This window comes from Dermochelys coriacea, chromosome 14 (genome assembly GCF_009764565.3).
Source record: "Dermochelys coriacea isolate rDerCor1 chromosome 14, rDerCor1.pri.v4, whole genome shotgun sequence".
Classification (NCBI taxonomy): Eukaryota; Metazoa; Chordata; order Testudines; family Dermochelyidae; genus Dermochelys; species Dermochelys coriacea.
This window is the reverse complement of record NC_050081.1, coordinates 30606577-30623466: the sequence shown is the minus strand read 5'-3', so window position 1 is coordinate 30623466 and position 16890 is coordinate 30606577. Positions and strand designations below refer to the sequence as shown.

Below are 16890 nucleotides of genomic sequence, written 5' to 3'. Positions count from 1 at the left end.
TCTGCCATTTTGTTACCCAATAACCCAGTTTTGAGAGATCCTTTTGTAGCTCTTCGCAGTCTGCCTGGGTCTTAACTACCTTTAGTAATTTTGTATCATCTGCAAATTTTGCCACCTCACTGTTTACCCCTTTTCTCAGATCATTTATGAATATATTGAATAGGACTGGTCCCAGAACAGACTCCTGGGGGACACCACTATTTACCTCTCTCCATTCTGAAAACTGACCATTTATACCTACTCTTTGTTTCCTATCTTTTAACCAGTTACCAATCTATGAGAGCACCTTCCCTCTTATCCTGTGGCAGCTTACTTTGCATAAGAGCCTTTGGTGAGGGACCTTGTCAAAAGCTTTCTGAAAATCTAAATACACTATATCCACTGGATCCCCTTGGTCCACATGCTTGCTGACCCCCTTGAAGAATTCTAGTAGATTGGTGAGGCATGATTTCCCTTTATTAAAACCGTGTTGACTCTTCCTCAACAAATTATGTTCATTTATATGTCCGACAATATTGTTTTTTATTATAGTTTCAACCAGTTTGCCTGGTACTGAAGTCAGGCTTACAGGTCTGTAATTGCCAGGATCCCTCTGGAGCCCTTTTTAAAAATTGGCATCACATTAGCCATCCTCCAGTCATCTGGTACAGAAGCTGATTTAAATGATAGGTTACAGACTACAGTTAGTAATTCTGCAATTTCACATTTGAGTTCTTTCACAACTCTTGGGTGAATACCATCTGGTCCTGATGACTTACTGCTGTTTAATTTATCAATTTGTTCCAAAACCTCCTCTAATGATACCTCAGTCTGCGACAGTTCCTCAGATCTGTCACCTAAAAAGAATGGCTCAGGTTTGGGAATCTCCATCACATCCTCAGCCGTGAAGACCAATGCAAAGAGTTCATTTAGTTTCTCTGCAATGGCCTTATCGTCCTTGAGTGCTCCTTTAGCATCTCGATCGTCCAGTGGCCCCACTAGTTGTTTAACTGGCTTCCTGTTTCTGATATATTTAAAAAAATGTTATTACTTTTAAGTCTTTGGCTAGCTGTTCTTCAAATTCTTTTTGGCCTTCCAAATTATATTTTTACACTTCATTTGCCAGAGTTTATGCTCCTTTCTATTTTCCTCATTAGGATTTAACTTCCACTTTTTAAAGGATGCCTTTTTGCCTCTCACTGCTTCTTTTACTTTATTGTTTAGCCACGGTGACTCTTTTTTGGTTCTCTTACTGTGTTTTCTAATTTGGGGTATACATTTAAGTTGAGTCTCTGTTATGGTATCTTTAAAAAGTTTCCAAGCAGCTTGCAGAGATTTCACTTTTGGCACTGTACCTTTTAATTTCTGTTTAACTAACCTCCTCATTTTTGTGGAGGTTATAATGATATGGTCTGAAATTAGGGGCCTAATCCCACAAAGCAGAGGGACCAGTTCTGCTCCCACATCACACCTCAACACCAGGAAAGGACAGAGGAGGAGTGGGAGAGAAGTGTATTTGTCAGTCAGTGAGTGTGGGAAGGAAGTCATGACTGACACACCTGCCAGGAGGATGTGACCTCTGCTGGGACAACCCTAACATGGGTGAAGAGGGGCAGAACTGGGAGCCTCACGGGGCCTTGGTGAAAAAGTCAGCTGTTTTGTTCACTCGCCCGTGGTTTCTGAGTTGGCTTAACAAACTCCTCACCTGTGCAGGTGCCTGTCACGATCTCCCCTTCCTCTGCATCCAAGGGGCCTGGTTCCTCCCCTGGCTCCATCGGAGAGATCTGGAGTAGAAATAATCCCGGGTTAGATGGAGCATGGACTCCCTGCAGGCTGGGTGAGTTTATTCACTCACTTGCAGCTGGGTGCAATTTTTACTGATCTTTTATTATGAAAGAGAAAAGTGGTGTTTAAAAGTGAACAGTTAAAATTAGGGGAAGTAAGCTTTAATTCTCTCTCCAGTCATCGACCGATGCCACCTTAGGTTGTTGCTATAGCAGGGCTCCCTGCATGCAGCCAGCTGAGAGACAGTGGGGCCTAGTGGATGGGAACTAGACAAGCACTAAGGAGACCTTGATTCTGTTCCTAGCTCTGTCCTGGACCTGAAGAGCTATGATGTCTTCCTCATTCTTTTCTTCTAGGATAAGAGGCTAATATGGCCATCTTCAAGTGTTCAAACACCGTGAATCAGTTCTTCACATAGCCCTGCTCTGAACTCACCCCAGATGTGTTCTTAGCCCACAGTGTTCCCAGAATGGTTCCAGACCACGTTAGCAGCCCATGTGGTGAAGAAAAAGAAAAATGCAACCAGAGCTACAAGTCACATTAAAGAGGAACCTAGAACCCCAGGATTCTAGGGCCGTGTTGGATGGTATGCCGTATAAACAGAGTACGGCACTGGGAGATGGGGAACAGGATAGGAACCATATATCATATGTCTGTCCCTCCCTGAGCCCTTTATCTATACCTAGAATCTGTTCCTATAATGGTGGCAGCCCGCTGGCACCCCCTACCTATTTCCCACTGGGAGAAAGACCCTGTACATTTATTTCTAGCAGTCTGAACTTTTTCCAGCTACAGTTATCTCAGGATCACAGCACCCTTCTGTCTGGGGAGAGCTCTTAGCAAAGCTTCCTTCAAGACTTCTAGATTCTACCATATTAAGAAAAGACTTGGCCAATTTATTTCAGCGCAGAGCAGGTGTGGTGTCAGAAACTGCTGAGGGTGAATCATACTTCTGACTGGGGTCCTATAAAGGTAGCCAGCCAGTCAGGCAGTGGCACAGGAGCTAGCAAACAGAGCTTTAAACAGGGGAGTTTGAGTGGGAGTTCTGTTGGAGGAGAAGGTAGTTGTACTTGGTTTTGTATTTTTAGTATTTGTGTGTGTGTGTGTGTGTGTAGGGGTTTTGTGCTGGGAGAGCAGCTGAGCCTGATTAGGGGGTGGGGCTTCTGACTGGGGTCCTATAAAGGTAGCCAGCCAGCCAGACAGTGGCACAGAAGCTAGCAAACAGAGGAGTTTGGATTGTGGTGCTTGTTTGGGGTTTGCTTTTGCTGGGGGGGGTGGTCTTTTGGTGTGGCTTGTGTTTCCCAGTTTAACAGGATTTAGGTGGGAAGGTGAGGACAAATACGGAGGCAGCTGTGGGAGTGACTCCTGTAGTGGAAGACACATTGAGGATGACTGGATGTGGAAGCTGTGGTATGTACATGATCCTGGAGGGGGAACCCGATAAGAGTTTTTTCTGCATGAAATGCCGTCTGATAGAGCTGATGGAGGAAAAGATCTGAGATTTGGAGATGCAAGTGGAAAGTCTCATTGAGTTTAGGAAGGGGTTTGAGCAGATGATGGAGCAAAGATATGAGGTATCTGAAGGGAAAAGCTCAGACTCACAGATGGAAGCAGGGCTGGGGAATTTTGAGGGGAGACTGGGTGAGGAAAGTGGTCAGTGGAAACATGTGACTTGAACCAGGCAGAGGAAAAGACGGGCTAGTGAAGGAGAAATAGAGCTTAGGAACAGGTTTGCAGAGTTGGAAAATGAAGAAGGGGCTCAGCAGGTACTTGTTGAAGGTGGAAGGGTAAGGAAGAAGAGAAGAGAGGCTAGTCCTATAGGAAAAGGGGAAGAGTCAAAGGAGACTACACCAAATATGAGTCCCAGGAGGATACAGGATGGGTTGAAGAAGATTATAAGGGAAAACAGGAATGGAAAGAACTTGCAGCCAGAGGGAACAGGGAGAGACTGGAGAATAGCACTGTCACCAGGAAAAGGCAGGTCTATGTGATCGGGGACTCTTTATTGAGAAGAATAGACAGGCCTGTAACTAGAGCTGATCCAGAGAATAGAAGGGTGTGCTGTCTTCTGGGTGCTAAGATACGGGATGTAGACCTGAGGTTGAAAAGGATCCTAAAGGGAGCGAGAAAGAATTCCCGAATTATCCTTCATGTGGGAACAAATGATACGGCTAGATTCTCGCTGGAAAGTATTAAGGGAGACTATGCTAGGCTGGGGAAGACGCTTAAGGAAATTGAGGCTCAGGTGATCTTTAGCGGGATCCTTCCTGTTCCTAGAGAAGGGCAACAAAGGTCTGACAAGATTGACTGTCAACAGATGGCTTAGGCAGTGGTGCTATAAGGAGGGCTTTGGGATGTATGGCCACTGGGATGCATTCACGGACAGAGGACAGTTCTCTCGGGATGGACTTCATCTGAGTAGGGAAGGAAATAGACTTCTAGGATCGAGGCTGGCACAAATGATAAAGAGAGCTTTAAACTAGGAATTGGGGGGAGATGGATGGGAGATGTCCAGAAAATCTCCATGCCAGATTTTAGCATTGAGAGGGAAGAAGATGAAGTAAGAAAGGATACAGCCGTGGGTAGGAGAATGTATATAAGGAGCAAGGGTGGTGTGGATACTAGTCTAATAGCTTATACTGGCTGTAGAATGACTGTGCCTAATAGGGTACAAAATGTGAGCGAGGCCAAACAGCAAAAATTAAGATGTTTGTACACCAATGCGAGGAGCCTAGGTAACAAAATGGAGGAACTAGAGCTACTGGTGCAGGAAGTGAAACCAGATATTATAGGGATAACAGAAACATGGTGGAATAGTAGTAATGACTGGACTACAGGTATTGAAGGGTATGTGCTCTTTAGGAAAGACAGAAACAAAGGTAAAGGGGGTGGAGTAGCATTGTATATCAATGACGAGGTAGAATGTAAAGAAATAAGAAGCGATGCAATGGATAAGACAGAGTCCGTCTGGGCAAAAATTACATTGGGGAAGAAAACTAGTAAAGCCTCTCCTACGATAGTGCTTGGGGTGTGCTATAGACCTCCGGGATCTAATTTGGATATGGATAGAGCCCTTTTTAATGTTTTTAATCAAGTAAATACTAATGGAAACTGCGTGATCATGGGAGACTTTAACTTCCCAGATATAGACTGGAGGACCAGTGCTAGTAATAATAATAGGGATCAGATTTTCCTAGATGTGATAGCTGATGGATTCCTTCATCAAGTAGTTGCTGAACCGACTAGAGGGGATGCCATTTTAGATTTAATTTTGGTGAGTAGCAAGGACCTCATAGAAGAAATGGTTGTAAGGGACAATCTTGGCACAAGTGATCATGAGCTAATTCATTTCAAACTAAATGGAAGGATTAACAAAAATAAATCTGCAACTAGGGTTTTTGATTTCAAAAGGGCTGACTTTCAAAAATTAAGGAAATTAGTTAGGGAAGTGGATTGGACTGAAGAACTTATGGATCTAAAGGTAGAGGAGGCCTGGGATTACTTTAAATCAAAACTGCAGAAGCTATCGGAAGCCTGTATCCCAAGAAAGATGAAAAAATTCATAGGAAGGAGTTGTAGACCAAGCTGGATGAGCAAGCATCTTAGAGAGATGATTAAGAAGCAGTAGAAAGCATACAGGGAGTGGAAGATGGGAGGGATCAGCAAGGAAAGCTACCTAATTGAGGTCAGAACATGTAGGGATAAAGTGAGACAGGCTAAAAGTCGAGTAGAGTTGGACCTTGCAAAGGGAATTAAAACTAATAGTAAAAGGTTCTATAGCCATATAAATAAGAAGAAAACTAAGAAAGAAGTGGGGCCGCTTAACACTGAGGATGGAGTGGAGGTTAAAGATAATCTAGGCATGGCCCAATATCTAAACAAATACTTTGCCTCAGTCTTTAATAAGGCTAAAGAGGATCTTAGGGATAATGGTAGCATGACAAATGGGAATGAGGATATGGAGGTAGATATTACCATATCTGAGGTAGAAGCGAAACTGAAACAGCTTAATGGGACTAAATTGGGGGGCCCAGATAATCTTCATCCAAGAATATTAAAGGAATTGGTACCTGAAATTGCAAGCCCATTAGCAAGAATTTTTAATGAATCTGTAAACTCAGGAGTAGTACCGAATGATTGGAGAATTGCTAATATAGTTCCTATTTTTAAGAAAGGAAAAAAAAAAGTGATCCGGGTAACTACAGGCCAGTTAGTTTGACATCTGTAGTATGCAAGGTCCTGGAAAAAATTTTGAAGGAGAAATTAGTTAAGGACATTGAAGTCAATGGTAAATGGGACAAAATACAACATGGTTTTACAAAAGGTAGATCGTGCCAAACCAACCTAATCTCCTTTTTTGAAAAAGTAACAGATTTTTTAGATAAAGGAAATGCAGTGGATCTAATTTACCTAGATTTCAGTAAGGCATTTGATACCGTGCCACATGGGGAATTATTAGTTAAATTGGAGAAGATGGGGATCAATATGAACATCAAAAGGTGGATAAGAAATTGGTTAAAGGGGAGACTGCAACGGGTCCTACTGAAAGGCGAACTGTCAGGTTGGAGGGAGGTTACCAGTGGAGTTCCTCAGGGATCGGTTTTGGGACCAATCTTATTTAATCTTTTTATTACTGACCTTGGCACAAAAAGTGGGAGTGTGCTAATAAAGTTTGCAGATGATACAAAGCTGGGAGGTATTGCCAATTCAGAGAAGGATCGGGATATTATACAGGAGGATCTGGATGACCATGTAAACTGGAGTAATAGTAATAGGATGAAATTTAATAGTGAGAAGTGTAAGGTTATGCATTTAGGGATTAATAACAAGAATTTTAGTTATAAATTGGGGACGCATCAATTAGAAGTAATGGAAGAGGAGAAGGACCTTGGAGTATTGGTTGATCATAGGATGACTGAGCTGCCAATGTGATATGGCTGTGAAAAAAGCTAATGCGGCTTTGGGATGCATCAGGAGAGGCATTTCCAGTAGGGATAACGAGGTTTTAGTACCGTTATACAAGGCACTGGTGAGACCTCACCTAGAATACTGTGTGCAGTTCTGGTCTCCCATGTTTAAAAAGGATGAATTCAAACTGGAGCAGGTACAGAGAGGGGCTACTAGGATGATCCGAGGAATGAAAAACTTGTCTTATGAAAGGAGACTTAAGGAGCTTGGCTTGTTTAGCCTAACTAAAAGAAGGTTGAGGGGAGATATGATTGCTCTCTATAAATATATCAGAGGGATAAATACAGGAGAGGGAGAGGAATTATTTCAGCTCAGCACCAATGTGGACACAAGAACAAATGGGTATAAACTGGCCACCAGGAAGTTTAGACTTGAAATCAGACGAAGGTTTCTAACCATCAGAGGAGTGAAGTTTTGGAATAGCCTTCCAAGGGAAGCAGTGGGGGCAAAAGATCTATCTGGTTTTAAGATTCTACTCGATAAGTTTATGGAGGAGATGGTATGATGGGATAATGGGATTTTGGTAAGTAATTGATCTTTAAATATTCAGGGTAAATAGGCCAAATCCCCTGAGATGGGATATTAGATGGATGGGATCTGAGTTACCCAGGAAAGAATTTTCTGTAGTATCTGGCTGGTGAATCTTGCCCATATGCTCAGGGTTTAGCTGATCGCCATATTTGGGGTCGGGAAGGAATTTTCCTCCAGGGCAGATTGGAGAGGTCCTGGAGGTTTTTCGCCTTCCTCTGTAACATGGGGCATGGTTGACTTGAGGGAGGCTTCTCTGCTCCTTGAAGTCTTTAAACCATGATTTGGGGACTTCAATGGCTCAGACATGGGTGAGGTTTTTCATAGGAGTGGGTGAGTGAGATTCTGTGGCCTGCGCTGTGCAGGAGGTCAGACTAGATGATCAGAATGGTCCCTTCTGACCTTGGTATCTATGAATCTATATTTTTCATCCCCATTTCCCCATTTAAAAAAAACCCACCACTACCACATTTCTCTTCTTTGCAAGTACAGGGGTAGTGAAATCTGGAAGAGAGGGGTCTCCCTCTCAGAATTCCTCACCTTTCCCCATCTTGTAGTCCTTGTGATGGCAGTTTTTTATTAAATTTATTATTATTAAGGCTGTCAAGCTATTAAAAAAATTAATCATGATTTATCACATGATTGATCGCACTGTTAAACAATAAAATACCATTTATTTAAATATTTGTGGATTTTTTCTACATTTTCAAATATATTTATTTCAATTACAACACAGAATACAAAGTGTACAGTGCACACTGTATATTTTATTACAAATATTTGCACTGTAAAAATGATAAACAAAAGAAATAGTATTTTTCAATTCACCTCATACAAGTATTGTAGTGCAATCTCTTTATCATGAAAGTTGAACTTACAAATGTAGCATTATGTACAAAAATAACCTGCGCTCAAAAATAAAACTTGTTTGTCTTAGCAATTGGCTGAACAAGAAGTAGGACTGAGTGCACTTGTAGGCACTAACGTTTTACATTGTTTTGTTTTGAGTACAGTTCTGTAACAAACAAAAAAAATCTACATTTGTAAATTACACTTTAATGATAAAGAAATTGCACTACAATACTTGTATTAGGTGAATTGAAAAATACTATTTCTTTATCTTTTTTACAGTGCAAATATTTGTAATAAAAATAATATAAAGGGAACACTGTACACTTTGTATTTGGTATTGTAATTGAAATCAATATATTTGAAAATGTAGAAAAACATCAAACAATAATAGAATACCAAATTGAAATTTTTAAAATATTTTTGAACAGTGATTAAAACTGTGATTAATTGGAATTAATTTTTTTAATGACAATTAATTTGTTTGAGTTAATCGTGTGAGTTAGCTGCAATTGACAGCCCTAATTTATTGTTATTATTATTATTGACCATAGCACTTAGGAACTCTACACATGGACCAGGATCCCATGGCCCTACGCATTATACAAACACAGCACAAAAAGATTTTCCCTGCCCCAAGCAACTTGCATTCTAACTATATAATACAATAGACATCCAATGCAGACAGAGAGATGGGGGAGTACAAGGAGGCATGATAGGTAGTGGTCTCTGAACACAAGCAGCCAAGGATTTTTTTGTAGGTGTAACAGCAAAGGAGAGTATTGAGGAGGAATTTGAAAGTGGGTACATTTGACTTAACTCTGCTCCCTGGAGTACTATAGATATTGGGTGTGGCTCAGCAACAGTGGTGGCATATGTAGGTACGTGGAAAGACTGTGAGACTGCGCCATTGTTTGTGCATTTATCTGCATGCATTCCAACCGCTATTAACTGCGTTTGGTGTAGGTGTATTGAACAGCGGAGGGAGTAGTTGCGGCAGGTTGGTAGAGCTGTGACTGGTATGAGGCGAGGTGCAGGTGTACCTTGATGGGCCAACCATGCCTCATTCCTGCATGAAGTGCTGTAGGTCGTCACTGGTCTCCAGGACTAAGTGAGGGGTAAGCAAAGGCAACGTCTCAGAAAGAATCTTCAGAGAAGGGTGAAGGGGAGGAACTGCAAGAGACTGAGGATATCCTACAATATCCTGAATGAACTTTATTGAATTAAGTTAAAACATTGAATGAGGGTTAAGACCAGTGGGGTCCATTGTATTAAACATGCAATTGTGTATGTGTTATTATAGCATTGTCTCTTCTCTAGTGGGAGGTAAAGCCAATTAACTTCCTCCATTATCAACCTTTACAAGCCGCCCGCAGAGACATGCACATAAACTTCAAACTGGATTCTCTCCAGGAACCAACAGACAAAGGAAGGATTTTTGGATAAGTAGCCTGGTTTTAAACTGGCTCATGGTCTTCTTCCTGATCCAGCAAATGGACAGGCTCCTGTTCCACAGAGCACGCCAGTCCTTAGAGGAGGATTGGAAGGATGTGGCCTTCTGAGGTCCCATAAGAGTGCGTGCTTGTTCTAAAATGAAGCTGTGACGAGCTTGTAATAAGGAAATCTCCCTTGGATTCAGGGTTGAAGAACTGCCCCAGCCAGAATCCTTTTAGGGTTGGGGTTAACTCTGGTGGACTTATTAGCATGCCTGTATGTCGGGTTTTTTTAATTGTTTTTAATCTGTTTTCTCTGTAATGTTTTTTGCCTTATGAATAAAGCAGACTTGCTTAGGAAGTAGTGTGTGGTACCTTATAACTGTAGCAATCACAGGTGTTAACCATCTCGGAAGAGAAAACAAGCAGGTGTCTTTAGGCAACCTATTTGTGCTGCGAATAATACAGGGAAGGCGGGGAACTGTGCAGCCTGGAAATATATCTCTCAGAAGGGAGAGGGATGCGGGTCTCCACCCCAGAGAGGCAATACCCGGGGAGCTGGAAGGCTGAGAGTGGATGTTGTTGCTGAACCACTGAAGGGAGACACAGAAACAGTTGCCCTGAATGGTGACAGCAACATTTTGCAAACCTGGGGTAGTCTGCATGGAGCACACTCAGTGTTTGAGTGAAGGCCAGGTGGAGGTAGTTTCTGCTTGCTACGCCTGATCCAAACCTAAGTTTTGCTTTACTACAAAGAACATGTTAAAGTTTGCTCTACAGTATTGATGTGCTATGTTCTCAAAGTGTTCTGTTGTATCTGTGAGCATGTTTGTTACTGTGTGATGGGTATTGCTCAAAGACAGAGATACGGTTGAGTTGTGTGGGTGATGTGTTCCTCGACTCTGTACTTCCTGGTTTTCAGAGGTTTAAGTTTAGCCACTATGGTTGCCATCCATCCAGTTTTTCATCCAGTCCGAGTGCCCTTTGACAAGCCCTGATGTCTGGTTTTTTTGATGGGGTGGTAGGGAAGAGGCAGAGAAGGGTCAGGGCCTTGGGAGGAAGAGGGGGATAAGGGGGTGGGGCCTTGTGGGAGGCAGATCAGGGGCCTGGCCTCAGGAAGAGGTGGAGCACGAGGCGTGGCCTCTGGGATCCTGTTACAAGCCTCTGGGATCCTGATACAAGCCCTTAGAAAGGTGGCAATCATATTAGCCACTCTCCCCATTCTGGAAGGGCAGGAGGCAGTGCTGGGCAATCTTAACTCTGCGTTAACAAAGCTTTTGACCAGTTCTTTCACTTGGCTTTTTAAAAATAATTTCAGCAACCCCATGGGGGGAAGGAGGGATAGGTCAGTGGTTTGAGCATTGACCTTCTAAACCCACGGTTGTGAGTTCAATCCTTGAGGGGGCCATTTAGGGTTCTGGGCCAAAAATTGGGTCTTGGTCCTGCTTTGAGCAGGGGGTTGGGCTAGATGACCTCCTGAGGTCCCTTCCAACCCTGATATTCTATGGTTCTATGTTCCACAGCCCAGCTCGCCGCTCTGACTCCTGGGCAATCCTTAACCCTGTCTGTATGGTTAGTCCCTGCATCATCTCCCCAGCTCAGAGTCTTCCTGTCTCTCTTATGGTCCAGCCCAGTCCTCACCCACCCCATACAGGGCAGACTTTGGCAGGGGCCCTGTAGGTTGAAGAGCTGGGCAGAGGATGTGTGAACAGTGCAGGGACTGGCATGGAGTCACTGGGGCTAAGGTGTTTTTTGTTGTCTTTTTTGGAAGGAAGAAAGACTTGGGGGGCATTATGGGTAGCTCAGCTGAAGTACCCCTCCATCCCTCACTACATAACTCTGATGCCCCTCCTTCTCCCTGCCCCCCTGCACTGCTTTGACCTCCCTTTTCCTCTAGAAATAGCAGCATGTGGGGATGGGTGAGCCTGGAGAACCTTCCCCATTGCTGGAAGCCATGCGATTTAACCCAGAATCATTACACATTTTAAATTGTGTGATATGAAGCCGCTGTGAGTAAAACAATTATTCATTGGAGACACCCACGCTTTGGTATGTATATGGTCAGATATGTACAAAGAAGGTAAAAACGTTAATCTGTAATGCTATGTAACATTAGGTAAGGGATGATCTAGCAGGTCTTTTATCCCCAGTGCAGTGTAGACATAATCCCAACTGCACATATAAATAATCCCAACTATACATATAAAATGATGTTGTCTAAATTAGCTAAATTATAACCAAGAAAGATTTTGGAGTCATTGTGAATAGTTCTCTGAAAACATCCACTCAATGTGCAGTGGCAGTCAAGAAAGCAAACAGAATGTTGGGAATCATTAGGAAAGGGACAGATAATAAGACAGAAAATATCATGTTGCCTCTATGAATCCATGGTCCTTGAATATTTCATGCAGATGTGGTCACCCCCATCTCAAAAAAGATATATTGGAATTGGAAAAGGTTCAGAAAAGGGCAACAAATTATTAAGAGGAAAGATTAATAAGACTGGGACTTTTCAGCTTGGAAAAGAGACAGCTAAGGGGGATATGACAGAGGTCTATAAAATCATGACTGGAGTGGAGAAAGTAAATAAGGAAGTGTTATTTACTCCTAACACAAGAACTAGGGGTCACGCAATGAAATTAAGAGGCCGCAGGTTTAAAACAAAAGGAAGTATTTCTTCACGCAACACACAGTCAACCTGTGGAACTCTTTGCTAGGGGATGTTGTGAAGGCCAAGACTATAACAGGGTTCAAAAAAGAACTAGATACACTTATGGACGATAGGTCCATCAATGGCTATTAGCCAGGACGGGCAGGGATGGTGTCCCAAGCCTCTGTTTGCCAGAAGCTGGGAATGGGCGACAGGGGCTGGATCACTTGATGATTACCTGTTCATTCCCTCTGGGGCACCTGGCACTGGCCACTGTCAGAAGACAGGATATCAGGCTAGATGGACCCTTGGTCTGACCCAGTAAAGCCATTCTTATGTTCTTATACTCTTTGTCTCTGTGTGCCTCTGTTTTCCCTCTGTACAATGGGGATAATAGCTTTTCTCTGCCAGGTAGAGGTCATGTGAGGATATATACTTATTGAGAGGTGCTCAGATACTTTGGTGCTATCACAGGTTTCAGAGTAGCAGCCGTGTTAGTCTGTATTCGCAAAAAGAAAAGGAGTACCGGTGGCACCTTAGAGACTAACAAATTTATTAGAGCATAAGCTTTCGTGAGCTACAGCTCACTTCAGAAGTGAGCTGTAGCTCACGAAAGCTTATGCTCTAATAAATTTGTTAGTCTCTAAGGTGCCACCGGTACTCCTTTTCTTTTTGGTGCTATAAACACCTTAGCTAGAACTTTTCATATGTCTGGAAAGTAAGTATTTTATGAGCAATATGTAATATTTACATACCTCTATTTAATTATGGATATATTTATTACAAAAGACTCTAGACTAAAAGTTATAAGGGCTTATCTATACAGGAAAGATAGACCAGTATAAACTAACGTGTGAGTATAAACCTTCAGGGCTTGGCTACACTTGCAAGTTAGTGTGCATTAAAGCAGCCCTGGGTGCCCTAGCTCACTACCCATCCACACTGGCAAGGCACGTAGAGCGCTCTGTCTCAGCAGCTAAGGTGCTCCTGGTACTCCACCTCGGTGAGTGGAATAACGTTTGCTGTGCCTTGGCTACAAAGCCCGGGCACTAATGTGAATGAGGTGAAAGGGGCCACTCTTGTCATTGTGTTTGAATCATGCAGGAATGCAGAAATGCCCTTTGAAAGCTCCGTTTCTGGCAGCCAGCTGCTTATCTGCTCTGAGACAAAGCAACCATTAGTGTGGAATGCTGCGTGTGAGAGAGAGGCCGAGGGGGGGATCTCCTGCTGTCTGAACTTATAAAACAGCATACTGACATGCTCTCAGCCACCCAAAAACCCACTCTCCCCCCACATACACACAACACATTCCCTGTCACACTCCACCCCACCCCTGCCCATTTGAAAAGCACGTTGCAGTCACTTGCATGCTGGGATAGCTGCCCATAATGCACTGCTCCCAATGCTGCTGCAAGTGCCACAAATGTGGCCATGCCAGTGGGCTTGAAGCGGTCAGTGTGGACAGACTGCAGTGCTTTCCCTACTGCGGTCTCCAAAGGCTGGTTTAACTCAAAGCATTCTACATCTGCAAGTGTAGCCATACCCATAGTTACACTAATAATTCCTCATGTGGACACTTATTCCAGTATAAAAGAGTGCCCTTGGTTTAGTTTATATCATTTTGGAAGAGGCTGAATCAAAATGGGAAAAAGGCACTCTGATTTTGGTAGAATAATGTCCACATGTGGCAGGGGCGTGTTAAATCAGAATAACTACTGCTTTTCTTTTTGCGAATAACTACACCAGTATAATTGGTCAAACTTTCCAGTGTAGACAGTCCTTAAGGTGCTTGAGAGAGAAGCAAAAATAACATTTGAGAAAGGCCATCCTCCTTGGTGGATCAAAGGAAAAGGAAGGTGTTTTATAGCAACCTCAAAAATCTGACAGCCTGGAAATCACACTATAGCAAAGAAGAAACTTGTGCTAGAGGAAACAAGAAGAACAAATATTTGAAATAACATGTGTAAAATAAACATTCAGAATATCTCAGGAAATAGGTTTTACAACAGACTGAGATATGGCTGCTTTGCTACTTGCATCAATTGTGGTTTTCTGGGATTAATGAATGATTTTAAATTGCACAAGGACATCCAACTATACAATTAAGGTGACCATACTTCCCAAAGGGAAAATGGGACAATGAGTGGGGCTGGCCTAACCCCTCCCGCTCCCCACTGTGGGACTGGCCCAAGCTGCATGCCTGAGCCCCTCCCCCCACATGGGGCTGGCCCAAGCTGCTCCCCTGAGCTCCCCCCTCCCTCAAGTGGGGCTCGCTCAAGCTGCTTGCCCAAGCCCTGCCTGTTCCCCCATGCAAGGCGGACGCTGGTAGCGCTACTCATGCAAGTCCTGCCTCCCCCCCCACCTCCCCCCACATGGGGCTGGCACGGCCACTCCCCCCCATGTTCCTCTGCACCCCCCCTTTTTTGACTACAATGGCCATTTGTCCTGCTTGCTCTTTCCAACTCATCAAGACGCCAAGACACATGGGACCAAAGCCCACTTTCGCCAAAAAAGTTGGGGCAGCCGGGACAGGGCTTAAATAAGGGACTGTCCCGGCCAAAACGGGAGGTATGGTCACTCTAGCTAAATTAAATTAGCTCAACCCCTGATATCCTGAAGAAAGACAGAGCCACAACAGTCTCCTCTCCCTTCGCCCTCGGTGGGAAGGGCTGCAAAACAGGATGGAGAGGGAGCGGGAGAGGACAGGAAGAGCTTGTCTCCCTCACCAACAGAAGCTGGTCCAGCAAAATCTATTACCTCCCCCAGTTGTCTCTCTAATATCCTGCTACCCCACAGCTATAACAGGGCATACCACATCCTAACGCACATACACAAAGGGGCAGAATTCACACGGTCCCCACCCTCGATTCTAGCCCAGCTGTGAATGTTTGAGCAACCTTAATCGTGTTCATTTTTTGTTCCATGTTCTAGTTCCTGTAGGGAACATCGCTGTAAATCCTCCCCAAAGTGCTGCTCTTCTGCAGAATTACTTAACATGGAGATCTAACTCTCTCCAGTCTTAGCCTTTTTCTCACCAGTAATCAAGCACTGCTGTAATACCGGACAGATTTTTCCCTTTTCTCACTTACTGGAATTTTACACAGAATCCCCTCAGATGCTGGTCTCTTTCTACTTCTGGATTATTAATATATTGGCAAAATTCCTTATTTAGCTCTCTAAATACCTAATAATAGAATCATAGGACTGGAAGGGACCTCGAGAGGTCATCTGGGGGGGGGGCTCTGCATTTTAATTTAATTTTAAATTAAGCTTCTTAAACATTTTAAAAACCTTATTTACTTTACATAAAACAATAGTTTAGTTATATATCACAGACTTACAGAAAGAGACCTTTTAAAAATGTTAAAATGTATTACTGGCACACGAAACCTTAAATTAGAGTGCATAAATGAAGACTCCGCACACCACTTCTGAAAGATTGCCGACCCCTGATCTAGCCCATCCCTGACAGGTGTTTGTCTAACCTGTTCTTAAAAATCTCCAGTGATGTAGATTCCACAACCTTCCTAGGTAATTTCTTTCAGGCAATTTCTTTCTTCCTGACAGTTAGGAAGTTTTTCCTAATGCCCAAACTAAACCTCCCTTGCTGCAATTTAACCCATTGCTTCTTGTCCTATCCGCAGTGGTTAAGGCAAACAATTCATAGAATCAGAAGATTAGGGTTGGAAGAGACCTCAGGAGGTCATCTAGTCCAACCCCCTGCTCAAAGCAGGACTAACCCCCAACTAAATCATCCCAGGCAGGGGTCTTCTCCCTCATCCTTTTATGTACTTGAAAACTGTTATCATGTATATTATGTTGATATTAAATCCCCCCAGGTTTTGGTCCTTTCCATACACATTAATAAAATATTAAATCTTAGATTTTGCAGCTATTCCCTTTAGTTATTGAATATTCTTATAAATCTCACCAGTTTTGATTTTTATCTATAATCAAACATGGTTATTGAAATCTAGGATTTTTCCTTATTGATATAAAATAGATATACCCCTCTAACATTCACCAATTTTTTTCTCTAATTAGTGAATGATATAAACCCCCTAATCCAGAGGTCCCCAAACTGTGGGGACCACTCCCCAAGGGTGTGTGAAGAAACCTTCGGGGGGGTGCAGCAGGACCTGGGCCAGCCCCCATGGGAGGGGAAGGAAGGGAGCACCACCCAGCCCCTCCCCACTCCCAGCCTTGTCCCCAGCTCCTGTCCCCATGCCTGACCCCGTCCCCAACCTCGGAGGAGCTTTGCTCTCATCCCCGCCTCCAGCCTTGGCCCCTGGCTGCAGCTCCAGTTCTGGCCTTGTTCCCAGCCCCAGATCCACCCCCAACTGCAGCCCCAGCCTCGGCCCCACCTTACCCCCGTCACCCAGCCACATCATTGATCCCAGCCCCAGCTCCGGATAGGGGTAAGGGGGGGTGCAATCTTTGGGGACCATTGCCCTAATCATTGGAGGGAAATCACTGCCTTGTGTCATTTTCCCATTAATGGGGAATGAAGCTCTTTAATAATCAAGTTTCCCCCTCACATCTGAAAATCAAATGATTTCTCCACTAGTTTTAATTAACATGGCATGATTGCTGCTTAAAGTGAATTGTTCTGCATGTAACAAACATCAAAGCCAGGAGCCTCCCCCGATTTGGGGGGACGGTGTATCCCAGCTGCTAATGGAGCAGTTGGCCAGAGCC

General features: G+C 43.6%; 2 protein-coding genes across 2 annotated transcripts in view; both read right to left on the bottom strand.

Moving 5' to 3' along the window:
- LOC119842502 (zinc finger protein 251-like) overlaps positions 1–16890 on the bottom strand; it is a 503489-nt gene that overhangs the window by 41925 nt on the left and 444674 nt on the right. The window lies entirely within an intron of this gene.
- The window catches only part of LOC119842468 (zinc finger protein 260-like), a 61558-nt gene that overhangs the window by 5644 nt on the left and 39024 nt on the right, over positions 1–16890 (bottom strand). Inside the window, 1 exon segment of the mRNA XM_043496682.1 lies at positions 1685–1763. Within this exon segment, the coding sequence (XP_043352617.1) occupies positions 1685–1754 (70 nt within the window). The 5' untranslated portion in view covers positions 1755–1763.